This window comes from Amborella trichopoda, chromosome 11 (genome assembly GCF_054954075.1).
Source record: "Amborella trichopoda isolate Santa Cruz 75 chromosome 11, AtrichopodaSantaCruz75HAP2 v2.0, whole genome shotgun sequence".
NCBI classification, from domain to species: Eukaryota; Viridiplantae; Streptophyta; class Magnoliopsida; order Amborellales; family Amborellaceae; genus Amborella; species Amborella trichopoda.
In genome coordinates this window covers 33,632,216-33,647,102 of record NC_142346.1, presented here as the reverse complement: position 1 = coordinate 33,647,102, position 14,887 = coordinate 33,632,216, and the positions used below count along the sequence as shown (strand labels likewise).

Below are 14,887 nucleotides of genomic sequence, written 5' to 3'. Positions count from 1 at the left end.
AGATCTAGTATGCATACTTCTTAACACGGGATAAAAAAACCTCTAAAAAAATTAACCATTTTATTCACAAGAATGTTTTTTTTTCCCGGAAAACTAAGGTATTTTTTCCAGAAACACTACACCTGAGGGAAAAATTCAAAATATAACAATATTAAATAAAAATATGTTTACCTGCTTTTGATGCAATTTGAACCTTTGTAGGTCCATATCGCCATGGAAATTTGTATAAAGGTGCATGAAATTTGATTGAAATTTATCTGATGCCAAAAAACCCAAAGATTTTTACACCATATCTCTTCAATACTATAGGATTGATACATCAAAATGATATGTGCATGTTATAAAGGGTAGAACCACAATAATTTAGAATCAAATTTCATCAATTTCCATAAAAAAAGAGGAAGAAATCGATGTTTTCGCTGATTTTCCAAAAGTGAAAGAAAAGCATAGTTTCCAAAATTCGATATTTTCGGCCATAATGTCAATTTCCAACTCAAATGTCAATTTGCTTAGTCGAATTTGATTAATGGTGGGACTTTATAGCCTAAAGTTCAATTTTTTTGAGCCTCGAGTGATGAAAAAAGAAAAAAAAAAGGCGCCAACTCCGAACTATTCACAGATCTCTAATCCTAATAAGGAATCAAATGGTTCCTACCGATTCCCAATCTAAATCAAGGTATTCTAAGAACTAGTTTAAAGATATATTACCCTTTTCACCATTCCCTTGTCTAAGAAGGGACACGCCTCAATTTCAATGTATTTAAATTACTTGATTTATTTTTAGAACACGGCTTCTATATGGCCAGCCCCCGCATATTATAGAAATGTAGACTTGACAATAACTATATTTTTTAAATACAATTGGATCCTAATTTTTAGAGAATATATAATCTTTAACATGGAGATTATAAATATGGGGAAAAAATTAAAAACTAGAAATAATAATTATATTAAAAAAACACTTGGACCATTAGTTACATTTGTTTTTAGATGGACCACCTATTTACCTATCTTTATGGGTGCAATTTGTATAGAGCCTAGGCTGTAAACAATCAAATTAGAGCCTACCCTCAATAGTATCGAGAAATGTAGTTTCAATACTGAAAATATGTTTGATAGCCTTAAAATATATTTTCATCTTTATTTATAAAGTTTAAAGCTTAAAAAATAGTGTAAATTGACATATCAATGAAAACCTGAAAATCTTGAAAATTGATGATCCAAACATGCTTTACAAAATACACTATTTTCAAAACTTAAAATCCATTTTTTCTCATGTCCATACGTTTTGATGTCGAGATGAACAATTTGAAAATAGTTGGGCATCAAAACAATCTCTTCTAGTGAAATTTTTGTAGTAGGCTCCAATTTGATTGTTTAGAGCCTCAGGTCTAAATAAACTTTTCCCTATACATATTCTTTTATATCTCTAGTATATTGAGGAAATGCAGGCCAGCCCGAATGAAACAAATTTTTTTATTTTAATATTAGTAGTTGTTATTCCATAACCACTGGATGCATGTATAAAATAAGGTAAAAAAAAATTGTTTTCCTTTTTGTGGAATGTCGGCCAATTACTTGCCCAATTTTCAGCCGACAAAAAATCGAACCCGATTTTTGGGCTCCACAATTAAATGGCCTGGGCTAATGATTTGACATCAAGCAACAAATTAACAAGTATTAACTAAGTCGTTTACTTTATAATAAGAGTCTTAATAAATGTGAAATTAATGAAGAAAGAGCAAAGCTAAATCTTCGTCAAACACGAAACAGTCGTACCGTGATGAAATTTGCGGGAAGGAAACATGTGATATTACAAATATTCTCAATTCTCGAGCCATGAAAATTTGAGAGAGAAATGTAGAGGAGCCCTTGGGTTTTGTATAAATGACAGTATTATCCTCAAAGGCTTCTAAATCCCAATTTGTCACTTTTGCTAGACTCTCCCCATCGCTTATCATGAAAGATCGCCTATACTATGCTGGCTTGGGAGTGTAGTGTACGTTTACTCGTTCGAGGATCAAGTAAAGCCTCACCTTATAACGTATCAAAAATTACAATTCAAGTGTTGAAAAACCTTTAAATCGATAATCTCAACATGAACATTATAGTTGTGCATGGGGTCGTGGTGGTAGCAACTCCACACCCTAGTCATCACATTATGGTTTTCATTCCTATCACTAACACTACATTCTAATACCTTCAAAAAGCTAACTCCTAATCTACTTGAAAAACGGGTAGGGCTTATTTCTCTACTGAATTACCTAAAAAAACAAAAAGTTTTCAAATTATGAAAACAATGTATATTGCAACAAATCATCTAGACCAGCCATTTCACCCTAAAAATAAGTGTTCACAGATATGCAAGATCTGTACCATTTTTTTAGTTTCAAATTTTGCTATTGATATTGAAAATTAATTTTAGAGTCATCATGAAGGTTTCCAATGCCAAGAGCACTCTCTGGATGAGGATTAGAGGTGAAACTTTATTTAGTTTTCATAAAGCCTAGGTCCTATACAAACTTCTTACCCCATGTAATTATAACTAGATTATTATTTTTTAAAGAAAAGGATTTTGGACTTTGAGCTCTTGAACATCTAGATCATTAACTCCAAAAAAAATGGATGGTCCCAATGCAATCTTGAGATGCCTTTTTCTTTAGGCACATAGATAGTGAGTTAATATTTTGTCTTCTTTGAAATTGGTTGCCGGGTTCTAACATCCACAAAATTTGGGATCTAAAAGATACACCTGGTGTAAGTTTTACCCGAGGGAGTAGATGGACAGTGTACTTCAATGGAAGTAGGAAATATTTTCGCATCACAAAAACCTTGCCTTATTGTTATTTATTTTATGTGTGCAGTTGCATCCGTAGCTATAGAGGTAAGGTGTGCCTTCAAATTTTATCATGGTCTATAATTTTGATGTAAAATGTTTTTAGGATTATCTCAAAATCTATTTTTATATCTAATTATAAAATTTTAAAACTACCTTTTCCGATGGATTTTTGAGGTGCATCCGTAGCTTTACATTATAAGTTTGCGACCTTATATAAAAATTTTCTTTATTTTATATGGAAATTTGCATCGTTTTCAAGAATTTTCATCAGGATAATTTTCTTGGTTGGACAAGGAAATAAAGATCTAGGTTTTAGCTGTTAGGATTTAGGGTTTAGGTTTTGTTGCCGGACTTATTATCCTCTTTCTTATCCAGAGAAAGGTGTTGCTAGCAATGGTGAAATGGACGGCACTACAATGCTAGCATGGCTCTTTAGTTTCATTATAATGGTGTAAACTAATAAAAATTTATGCCACATTAGTGGGTTGGAACATCTTAGAGCCAAGTGATGGAGCCCCTTTTTTTTCCTAAGACATGCATAAAAGTTTGATGCCTTTTGACTTAGATCAGTAAAGTTGTAGGAGATGCTTTGAATCCGATAAAAAAAGAACGTTTAGAAAGGCCTTGGTTCATTCTAGTCTTTAGGGCAACCTTCCCTTTCAAATTCTTGACTTTTAAAACAAGTCTCAACTAAAATCCAAACCTGGAAATAGTTTCCTCATCAAAGAAATCAAGAATCAATTGAGATTGTTAAATCTACCATACTTTTATCAAATTGAGAATGGGGTTGGCGTCATGGAGGTAGTACTACCTGAGCGATAAAGGTCATGGCCTTCATTCTCACTAGCACTTACAAAAAAAATTTACTCTTTCCAAATGGGTAGGGATTCCAATGAAAATAGGGTTGGGTCTTGGCGGGAATACCATTTGAGCACCGGTAGAAAGTCAAGACCTTCATTCTCACTAGCACTTTCAAAAAATTTACCCTTTCCAAATAGGTAGGGACTTGTAATCTCCCACTAATCCACCAAAAAAAAAAAAAATTCTCATCAAATTCCGAAAGGCATGAGCACTGCAAACCATACCATACATGCAAAAGTATAGGGGTGAGGCTTGTATATGTTGTCAGCCTTATCCTATTGAAGTAAGATGCACCTTAAAACTATGCTGAAACTGCAATTTTGGTGCCGCAAATCCTTGTGATATGAAATCCATTGTTGCCTCCACTTATAAAATTTAAAGTTAAAAAAATGGTGAGGATCAAGTAGATCTATAATCACTTGAAAATCTTAAAAATAAATGGTTTAGACAATGTGTTAGAAGATAAACTATTTTTAGGACTACAAATCCCTTTTTTTTTATATCTAAGAATCTCATGGGGGAGATGATCAATTTAAAAGTTTTCCAATATAGAAACAACCTTCCCTAGTGGATTTTTTTAGGTGAACCTTAGTCGTACAGTACCGGGACAACACCTTATGTGAACTTTTTCAAAAGTATCGAGCACACAAGTTGGCGGTCGCACATCGGGCACAACATTTAGGGGTGGTTTCGTCATTTTTGAAAAGTATGCGCTAAATTAGCAGTAATTTTGGGTAATAATTTGTTCCCATCAATTGAAAGGACTCTATGATCCCGCGGGAGCATAAATGATTTGATATTATGGAATAAAACGTTGGGGGGAAGGTGCGGAACGTGATGTGCATGTGCAGTTCCACTGTTACTAAATTCTGATAATCATTACCTCACCAGGCCGCCCATGGCCCGCATGATGACGTCACTCACCGAAATTTCGTTTTATTTCTCTCCGTACGCCGCCTTCTTATTACTGTTATCGCGGCCCCATTCACAACGGTAATAAGTAGGGAATTTCATATCTACCCCCGCTGTAAATTTTTTAGAGAGAGAAAGAGATAGAGAGAGAGAGGGAAGATAAAAACGTTGGAACATTTTGGGTTTAAAGACTACAACGACGAACTGAGATTTGCATACCGCCAGAGCTCAAAGGGGGGGGGGGGAATATCTGCCATTTCAGAGACCTATTCAAAGCTCATGACTCTCTCTCTCTCTCTCTAAAACTCTCTCTCTCTCAAAATGGGGGCTTCTGTGCTCCTTCAGTTCCTATTCATAACTTAGGTTTCTCTCTCTCTCTGCCTCTTTCTCTCTCTAGATAAGGCGTTATTTGCTTCTCAGATTACCTCTCTCTCTCTCTCTCTCCATATATCTCTGTTTCTCTCTGTGGGGGCCGTAAACAGGCATTAAAAGCTCAGGATTCTCTCTCTCTGTATGGGTAGGAGGTATGGTACTGGGTTTTCCTGAGGGAAGTATTTTTAAAAAATTTATAACATTATTATTTGCTATTATACTGGTATTGTTTTTATTTTTTATCTCTTTTATTGTTTGTGGATGGAGTGTTTGTTTGAGAGTATTATTTTTATTCCTTTTCTTAATTGGGGATGGGCAGCATATGGTGGCCATGTAGAATTTGGGAATTTTCTATGCCCTTTAAATCAAAAGTGGAGTAAGAAAATTAATATTCTTCTTTATGGGTTTCTTTTATCCCCTTCTTCTTTTTTTTGTGAGAGAGAGATTTATCGCTTTTTTCATTTCCAAAAGCGAGGGGGCAGGAAATCTCCAGGAATTATCATGGTTTTTTTCTCCCATAATTTTCCTTTTTCCTGATGGTTAAAGAGTTTCATATGAATGGACTGGCTAAAAATCAGTAAAATAAAAAGGAAGTCAAAATAAAACAAAAATATCTCTTTTTTTTCATTCCCCTCTCCATTTCTACTGCTTATCCCAAAACTAAAATACATATTATATATGAGGTCCTCAAAATTTTTCACATTTTATAATTTCAGTACATGTGGGGCGACTGGGCGTTTTTTTTGAGGTATTTATTTGTGAACGACAAGTTAGTTTGTACAACGAATTGTTTTCCTCCTCTTTCTTTCAGCTGCTTATTATTTCTAAACCTTAACTTTTTAACCATTTGGGGTTGGTTATTTATATGATAAAACAAATAATGATGGAATTTATGAGGGGTTATCAATCAATAAAATTTCGCTCGAGGAAAGTAGGTTAGGTTAATTGGAAAGTTTTGGGTTTTAGAGAGAGAAAGTGAGGAGAAAGAGTGGGAGGGGTCGTTATCAGGAATCCCGATATGGAGAACCCAACAAGAGAGTGATGTATCAGCAGTGAGTATACGGTCTTTGGCGAGCTGAGAGTGAAACAAAAGTTACAAAATTCCCCCCCTCTCTTCTCTATCTCTAGAAAGTCATTATTCATCCTTCTTCCAATGCCCCCTTTGCACCTATACTCGAAACTCAGCTTTCTCTCTCTACAACTCATTGGCTTTCTCTCTCTAGAACTGTATGATTTACTTTTCAAAAGTCATTATTTACTCCCCTCTCTCTCTCTCTCTCTCTCTCTCTCCTCCCGATTGAAAAGTTTGAAGTTGCTTCGGCGAAACGTTTGAGAAGAAGAAGAGAGAGAAGAGAGAGAATGAGTGGAGGGGTTATTCCTAGATCCTCGCTCAACGATGTAGTAGCTGGTGGAATTTTGAACACACATTCTTTTGATTCCAGAGAAATTTTCCGTGTTCTTTTCTAATGCCTATTGCTCTCCCTCTCTACACTTTGCATCCCTGTCTCGCATGAATGGATAAAAAAAAGTAAAGGTCGTAATGGGCCCGTTCATCGGGTCCCACTCTAATAAAATTAAAAGCCTAGGCTACAACAATATGGCCCGACAGTTCGGCTTGCGCCAGGCCAAGACACAGACAGCCTGACCTTTATTTTTTGTTATTTTATTTTATTTTTTATAATTTATCCCAGCATGGCCCAGCCCAACCCTGATAGTGCCGGAGCTGGTCTGTAGAGGAATAGGGCTAGGTCTGGCCCGAGCCATTAAGTGCCACTTCTTTAGAGGAAAAGGGATTGGCCCGGCACGGGTGATTGACAGCTGGTCTTTGGAGGAAATGAGTTGGGCCGGACCGGCCCATTGGTAGGCGAAAAAGGAAGGGATGGATATGTTTGGAGGAGAGAGAGTGATGGGGCATAAAGGTAAGAGGGCGTTTTTGTGGGGCATTTTAAAAGGGGAAAGTGGGGCAAGGTGGAGTTGACTGGCCGATGGAGCATTGAATTATTAAATGAATGTTTTTTATATTTTAGTGTGTGTTGGGATGAGCTGTCCCTGCATTAGATGCTTATCTGACGCTCACCTGCACTGTCTGCCCGCTCCTGCCCCAAATAACCCACCATTATTACCCATTTTACCCTCTCACTTCCCCCCCCCTCTCTAACAGTGTCACTCGCTCTAATTACCCAAGTAATGAGGCTCATCCCTTATTCTCTCTCAAAACGCTATGGATTCTCTCTCTAGAAGCATGGATTCTCTCTTTATTTTTCTCTCTCTAGGAGCATAAAACCGGAGGAGTTGGGCATAAAAAGGGACTGTTTAACTGAGTCGGCTGTTTGGACTTGAACGGCGGCTCTTTCATACATTTGGTTCATTTTTTTTCCCATTACTTTTTAGACCTTTTGTAAGTACTAAGGCTCAAGAGAGAGAGATAGAGGATTTTACTTTTACGTGGGCGGATGCCATAAAAGAAGGAAGGGGAAGGCGAGGTGGTTTTTAGAGGAAGAGAGAGAGATTGGTAAATATGGGAGAAAGTACGCCATTAATACTTGGTTTTTGCAGGTTTTTTTTCTTTGGAGTTTGAATGGGGGTTTTTGTCTGGGACTGCTAAGCTGTTGTCTGTTCTGTAGCTGCGGCAGAAAGAGAAAGAGAAAGAGGAGAGAGAAAGGAGATAAATGGGTTGGAACGGGTGGTTCAAAATAATTTGAGCTTGAACCAGGATCATCCTCTTTATCATTATCAAAGGTAGAGAAGAGAGGGAAAGGGGGGAGAGAGAAAAACCGGGTTGTGTTTATGGTAGAGAGAGAAACTCGAAGGGGTGGAGAGGTGGGGAGCCCGCCCATTTAACATTCCATACGAGGCCCCACGAGTGGGCTACTGCTGCTTTTCCAGGCCCCCACAAGTTGGACCAAAAAGCTCCTCTCGCTCTCTCTCTCTAAGCTGAGGTCTCTCTCTCTCTCTAGGTTTGAGGAGGGGTCCCTTAGGTTTAGGTCCTTAGGGTTTTAGGCCTACAGACCTTGGTCAATCTCAGCTCCGCCGCCAGCACCCCCCTCTCTCTCTCTCTCTCTAGAGTGTGCCCCTTTCTCTCTCTAGAGTGTGCCCTTCATCTCCTTAGAGAGGTCCTCTCTCTCCTGGATTACCCTCCCCGGAGGGCTAATCCCCTTCTTTCTATCTCCCTCCCATTCCCCTCCCCCTGTCTCTCTCTACCTGACGCATCTCTCTCTACCCCACTCTTTTTTCATCTCTCTAGCCCTCTCTGCACACCCGATTGCCTATGTTTCAGGCCCCTCAAGGAAGAGAAGATCACGGGATCCTGGTAGGTGAAAGGAGAGAGAAACCAAAGTGGGGGGCTTGATGCTTAGGTGGGGGCTCTTTTAACTATGGAACAAGGTGATCATGTCAGGTCCAAGACCAATTCAGAAGGAGGAGGAGGAGGAGGCCCTTCTTCGTCTACGCCCTCATCTTCTCAGCAGCAGCAACAGCAACAGCAACAGCAACAGCAACAGATGGTGGCCTTTGATGGCCGCGGCCTCGTTGTAGGGTACCGGGGTGAGCCCTCCGCCAAAGAGATTCCTGGTCCCTTTATGGGCTCCATAGGTCCCTCCTCCACCCATGTCGAGCTCGCCATGTCCACGAAACCTGAGCCCACTAAGCCAGAGGGCTCCAACCCTGGCGCCATAGTCCCAATCCAAGATCCATCGAAGAAGCTAGTCGCGAAACGCTCATCCAAGGACCGACACACGAAGGTCGATGGCAGGGGCCGCCGCATACGCATGCCTGCTACATGTGCGGCCAGGGTTTTTCAGCTCACTCGGGAGCTAGGGCACAAGTCGGATGGTGAGACGATCGAGTGGCTCCTGCAACAGGCGGAGCCTGCGATCATAGCAGCCACGGGCACTGGAACAATCCCTGCTAACTTCTCAACCCTGAACGTCTCTTTGAGGAGCGGAGGGAGCTCGGCCATGTCCGGTGCATCGAAGGCCGCCCCACATCACCACTCCTTCCTTGGGATCCAACATCATGCCTCAGCACGGCCTGACTGGGAGCGCGCAGAGGACGCAGCCCGTGCGGTGCACGAGCAGTCAATCCTTGGCTTCCAGCATGACAACCTGTTGGCTGCCGCTGCTGCAGGAGGAGACCACCTCACGGGGGAGCCGATGGGGGGTGACCCAGGGGAGAATTATGTCCGCAAGAGGTTCCGAGAGGACTTGTTCAAGGATGATGGGGCGGAGGCAGCAAAGCCATTAAGGGGCATGCAATCGCAGCAGCAACGGCCTCCGCCGGAGGCAGCGAGGCCGGTGATGCCGGCAGCAGCTATGTGGGCAGTAGCTGCTGCTCCGGCTGCAGGGCTGTCAAGCAGCCCCGGGGCCTTCTGGATGCTGCCAGTAAGTGCGGGTGCGAGCAGCCCTGGGGTGATGGCAGCTGCCGGGCCCTCAGAGCCCATCTGGACATTCCCACCCTCGGCGGCGGGCCCGAGCACAATGTACAGGGTGCCGGCGGGCACATCGATCCACCTCGGAGGCTCGGGCTCATTGCAAAGCGGTAACACCATACAAGCACCCTTACATTTTATGCCGAGAATTAATATATCAGGAGGACTTGCGGGGCTGGAGAGAGTGGGTCATGTGCCCTTGGGCTCAATGTTGGGGCCGCCGGGGTCGCACAATTTGGGTCTTGGGATCTCGGATACGAATCTCGGGATGCTGGCGGCCCTGAATGCATACAATCGGGGTTCGGTCGGCAGTGAGCAACAACAGGGGGGGCAGCAACAGACGGCGCAGCAGGCCATGGAGCAGGTGCGCCACCACCAGCAGCAGCAGCAGCAGCAGCAACAACAAGGGGCCGACAGTGGAGATGACCACCAGACGAGTTCACAGTAGTCGAAATCGACCATCTCTCCACACAGTGACTTCGCCCCCAATATCTTTCACTTCCCTTTCTCTAGCAGCAAGAGCAAGATGGGCTTTCCAGTTTTCTCCTTGTGAGTTTCGATTGGGTGTTTTTTTCTCAGTCCTCTTTCTTCTTCCGCTTTGGATTTCGGTGTTTTGGATGGATGCCATTGCAATTCTTGAGATGCAGCAGGATTGAGAGCCTACAGTCCCACAGTCTAATTCCTCAGGTATAAGAAAAAAAAAAGAGAAAGTGAAAGAGAATTAATGGCGTTGATTCAGTCTCTTGGGCTAGTTTCAGGGCACTTCAAAGTTTTATTATTATTTGTTTGGTCCAAAGGACCATGGGGACAGACAGACACAGATTGTATAGGGAATTTGTTTTTTGTGTAGTATTAATTCTTTGTTTGTATGAGGAGAACCCAATAACCTGTTGTGCGATTTGAGGAACAATCCATGCCCAGTGCTTCAACCTCCATTGAAGAACCCTGGTATCTCTATCTCGTCCCTCTCTCCTCTCTCTCTCTCTCTAGAGTTGCAGGTGCATGGAAGCATTAATTCTCTTCTGAGTATACTAGCAATTGTGCAGGAAAAGAAGCTCAGCACTCATCCTATTATTAGAAACTCCACTCACTTGGTACCGACCCAATTTACTAACTTTCTTCTGAAAAATGTCTGTTATGTTGGGACCAAAACCAGCATTCTTCTTGGATGATTTACTTTCTCTCTCTTAAAAAAATCCCAATTTCTAGAGAGAGAGACCCCCGAGACTGTTACTGTTATCACCAGCTGGTAACTGCTTCTATTTCCTGTATTACATTGCTTTTCTTAAGAAACTTGGAGTTTGTGCAAAAAAAACCCTTAAATTTAATCACTGGTCTTTGCCCCAATTCGATTTTGAGAAGCAACCGTTGCTCTGATTTCTGAGCCTGTCGGTCATGGGTGATCTCAACTCTCAAGAACCGAAGACGGGAAGAGAGAGAAACACAACACAGTTATCAAATCAAAAGCCTTAATATTATTAAAAGTCTTTCCTTCTGATTTTCTTCAATTCCCCGACCATAATGTTAGCAGCCCATTCTTAAAGCCTTGCACCTGCAACTCCATTCAATTCCTTGTACGACTTGAACATTCATTATTTTGTTGGTTAGATAATAGACATTTAAATCATTGTATGAATGAGATTGATGAGAAAGGCTCTGTTTTTTGCACCATTAATTAGTGGCGAACGAAAAACGCCCTTTTCCCATGATTATGTGTGGTGGGTTTTCTTGGGATTTGCTTCTTCTCTCTACTTGTGCATGGGGAGCCTTCAGTTTCTTTTACTTTTTTTTTTTGGTAAATGTAGGGTTTTGCTTATCTTTCTGTTGGTTAATTTTGAGAGTTTTAAATTTGGTTGACAAAATGGTTAAAGAAAACAAGAGTTTTGAGTTCCCATGCCTGTTGCATAGGGTATAACGGAACAACTGTTTTCCTTTTTTTTAAAGGGAAGCAAAAGGTTATTTTTCAAAAGGAAATTCCTCTCCCTCTCTCTTTCTCTCTCCTCTTCTCTCTCTCTCTACATGTATTTTTTTTGTTCATATTGTGCAGCTGGGGCGTGTGTCTGATGAGGAGTGGAGTTGCAGCTCATGCGGGGCGAAAAGAATGAGAATATAGGTAGTGATTGCAGCCTTCCAGGTAGAAAGACATTTTTTTTCTCCCTCCTTTTCCTTAGTTTTATATGGAGTTACATGTGGATGTTCTCATATTATATATACACTATTTTTGTGATGAAATGGTGATATATTATAACATTATTTTTGCACATTTATATATCTGTCGTTTCTCCTCTGAGAAGATGGATACAAGCTTATTTGTTATTAAACATATTTTTTTGAATTTATTTTGGAGTTTGAGTTGGAAAAATGCAAGGAAATGAGAGACAATCCAATCGGAAGATTTTATCAAAATAAAGTACAGGGAATTAAAAACTACTGAAATTATGGGAAAAATGTAAATTTAGGTGAAAAGTGCATTCTCTTAAAGCTGTATGTATTGGCGGGATTTATATTTCAATTTAATTTAGCAAGTGACTTGATATATCTCAGAGGTTTCATTTATATTACTCATTTTCATTTCATTAAAACTATTTGTATTGGCTATATTTAAGCAAAACTAACGAATAAACACTTGTGGCTATAGGCTTTTCAAACATGCTAAAAAAAGATATGCTTTAAAATGTTCTGCTATTATATATAAATATTAATTCTTTGAATCGTTTTTCTTTTTTTGAAAACATGGGTATGAATCTGAAGAGCGCTAAGGCACAGGTTCTTATATAATGGTATTATTCGATATATCCTGGTTTAAACCAGGAAACCAGAATAATAATTCATTATTTTAAAAAGGAAAATCTATACAATTACTCACAAGACATGAACAATTGAAAACTTTACCCTATTTTCGGATTTAATTTCAATATACCCTTAAAAAAAGAAATGGCTTTGAGTTGGAATAGTTGCAATTAGGAAAAGTAATACTTCCCTACGGGGTATATTGACAAATTTTACTTGAAAAAAATCTAACGGTGTAAATTTTTGAAAAACATCAGTGATAAGACTTAATACAAGATACATTATAACAGCTGTCCCATTTTTTCTTTATTAATATTTTCCCTAGAATAATGGCCTTATAATTGATGTAAAGAGCGATATTTAAAGAAATTATAAAAAAAATGATCTAAATTGTTTCATATATCAACAAAGGATTATGTTGGCCATTCTGCTCATATGTAACGACAAAATAAAACTCAGGATCGCCAATATTTGACTATATTATTTGACTGTAACTTATAATATGGGTTGATATTATAGATAGGATGAGGTTTCTTTGAGGCCTAGACTTTACGAAAAGAAAATAAAGCCTCACCTCAAACAAAATTAACCTTTTTATGAACACTGAGTACTCGTTAGAAGTTAGGGATTTGGATTAGGTCTCTTTGAGAGATCAATTTTTTTTTTTGACAAAAGTTATAAAATTTTATTGCTAAAAAATTACAAGAGATTTACATCATCCGTAATTAAAATCAAAGAAAGAGTAACTCCTCTCTTGGCTAGGGCATTTGCTACACTATCAGCCTGCCTATAAATATGGTGGATGGACAGTCAACACATCGATCATATCCATCACCTGGCAGCAAATAGAACGAAGCTCCGAAGGGACTCGTTGCTCAGTATTACATCATTTGATAGTATTTAACGAATCCCCTTCTACCATGCAGATAGAACCCATATTTTTTTGTCTAAAAAATTTAAGACCATGAAAGAGGGCATTGAATTCAGCATGGTTGGTTGTTACCAAACCGATCGGGCCTGCATAACCAAACAAAATTAACTCATTCCAATTTCATACAGCTCCTCGGATACACGCTTCACTTGGGTTACCAAAAGAACTCCCATCAAAAAGTTAATTTAAAGCATCCCTTTAGTGGAGATAGCCATCCCTTAGGGAGCATATTATTCATTTCATCAAAAGGGCTATATAGTCTCACTCGGGGGGTTCTCGAGTCAGATGAAGCTTTACATTATAGAGCAATTAAAATAATTCGTAAAGGGATTCTGGGTTTTTCCAAATAAGAATATCCCACTTGCTAATCCCGAACTGAATTAAGTGATTCCAATTTCAATTAATAATTCTTCAAATGCTCATTAAAAATATAGTGCGGAATTTGCGACAAACACCAAAGCCTAGCCATTCACTATTATCTATTACCGTATATGATAAGAAATAGACGGACAGTCTATTTTGACAATGGAAGGCAGTACCACACTATACTCTCTTTTGACAATGAGGAATATAAGTATATTTTCACGATGTTGGAGAAGATGAGTAATAGTTTTTTTTTTGTTTTTTGGGTAATTTAGCGAGGAAGACAGGCCCCTACCCGTTTTTTCATTAGATTCGGGAGTTACATTTTGAAAAGATGTTAATTGGAGATATCAGCGAGAAGAATGGACACCAGGATATGGTAACTGGGTGTGGGGATGCTACCACCACGACCCCAGCCCCTTTCCTAAAGATGAGTTATAGTTTGAATAGTCTTTAGACACCTTCATTTATAAATAGAAAGAGTTAACATAGAGCCAAGGCACTAAACAATCAAATTTCATTAGAAGAGGTTGTTTTGATGCTCAAATATCCTCAAATTGATCATCTCAACATCAAGATGCATGGACATGAGAAAAAAATGGATTTCACATTCTAAAAATAGTGTATTTTGTACCTCATTTTTGGACCGTCAGTTTTCAAAAATTTCAAGTTTTCATAGATCTATCGATTTACACTTTTTTTTAAGCTTTAAACTTTATAAATAAAGATGGAAATATATTTTAAGGCTTCCACAAAGATTTTCAATATTGAAACCACATTTTTCGACATTGTTTGAAGGTAGGCTGTAATTTGATTGTTTGGAGCCTAGGCTCTATACAAACTACACCCTTTATAAATTGGAGGAAGTTTCGATAAGGCCTAGGCTTTATGGAAGCAAAGTAAAGCCTCACTTCAAATCCTCCATTGAGCTTTGAAAATCTCCATGGTGGTTCTAAAATCAATTTCCAACATTGGCTATGAAATTTGAAGCGAAAAAAATGTTACAGATCTTGTGGATCCATGAACAATTATTTTTAGGGAAAAATGAATGGTTTAGATAATGCATTATACCCTATTTTGAGGACTTGAAATCTTAATTTTTTTTCCACAACCAAATAGTCAAGGCTGAGATGAGTGATTTAAAGGTTTTCTAACATCAGAACTACAAAATTTGGTGAGTTTTGAGGGGACATTCTACTTATTTTGATGATAGGGCTGCATCCCTATTAAAATATTTTCCTTTTTGAAGGATTTTCCAATTCCTTTTTTTTTTTCTTGATGATGTTTTTATACGCCTATGCTTTATGGAAAAAAACAAAAATAAAGCCTCAAATCAAATTGTCGATTGGAAAGCACTTTTGGCAATAGAAATCTCCATGATGCCACTAGAATC

At 39.0% G+C, this 14,887-nt stretch overlaps 1 protein-coding gene across 2 annotated transcripts; it reads left to right on the top strand.

The window, feature by feature from the left end:
• The first annotated feature begins 8,111 nt into the window (after positions 1-8,111).
• On the top strand, positions 8,112-11,673 carry LOC18436658 (transcription factor TCP8). Of its 2 annotated transcripts, none has more exons than XM_020668905.2 (2): positions 8,112-9,959; positions 11,458-11,673. In XM_020668905.2, exon 1 carries the CDS (start codon positions 8,359-8,361, stop codon positions 9,856-9,858), a length of 1,500 nt encoding a protein of 499 aa, XP_020524564.1. In that variant the 5' UTR covers positions 8,112-8,358; the 3' UTR covers positions 9,859-9,959; positions 11,458-11,673. The 2 variants fall into 2 exon arrangements, with proteins under 2 accessions (XP_020524564.1, XP_020524563.1); XM_020668904.2 differs by having other exon boundaries at positions 8,112-10,097.
• The last annotated feature ends 3,214 nt before the right edge of the window (positions 11,674-14,887 follow it).

Bases quoted from the DNA above. Each gene is read 5' to 3' on its own strand.
- LOC18436658 (XM_020668905.2), top strand. From the start codon at position 8,359: ATGGAACAAGGTGATCATGTCAGGTCCAAGACCAATTCAGAAGGAGGA.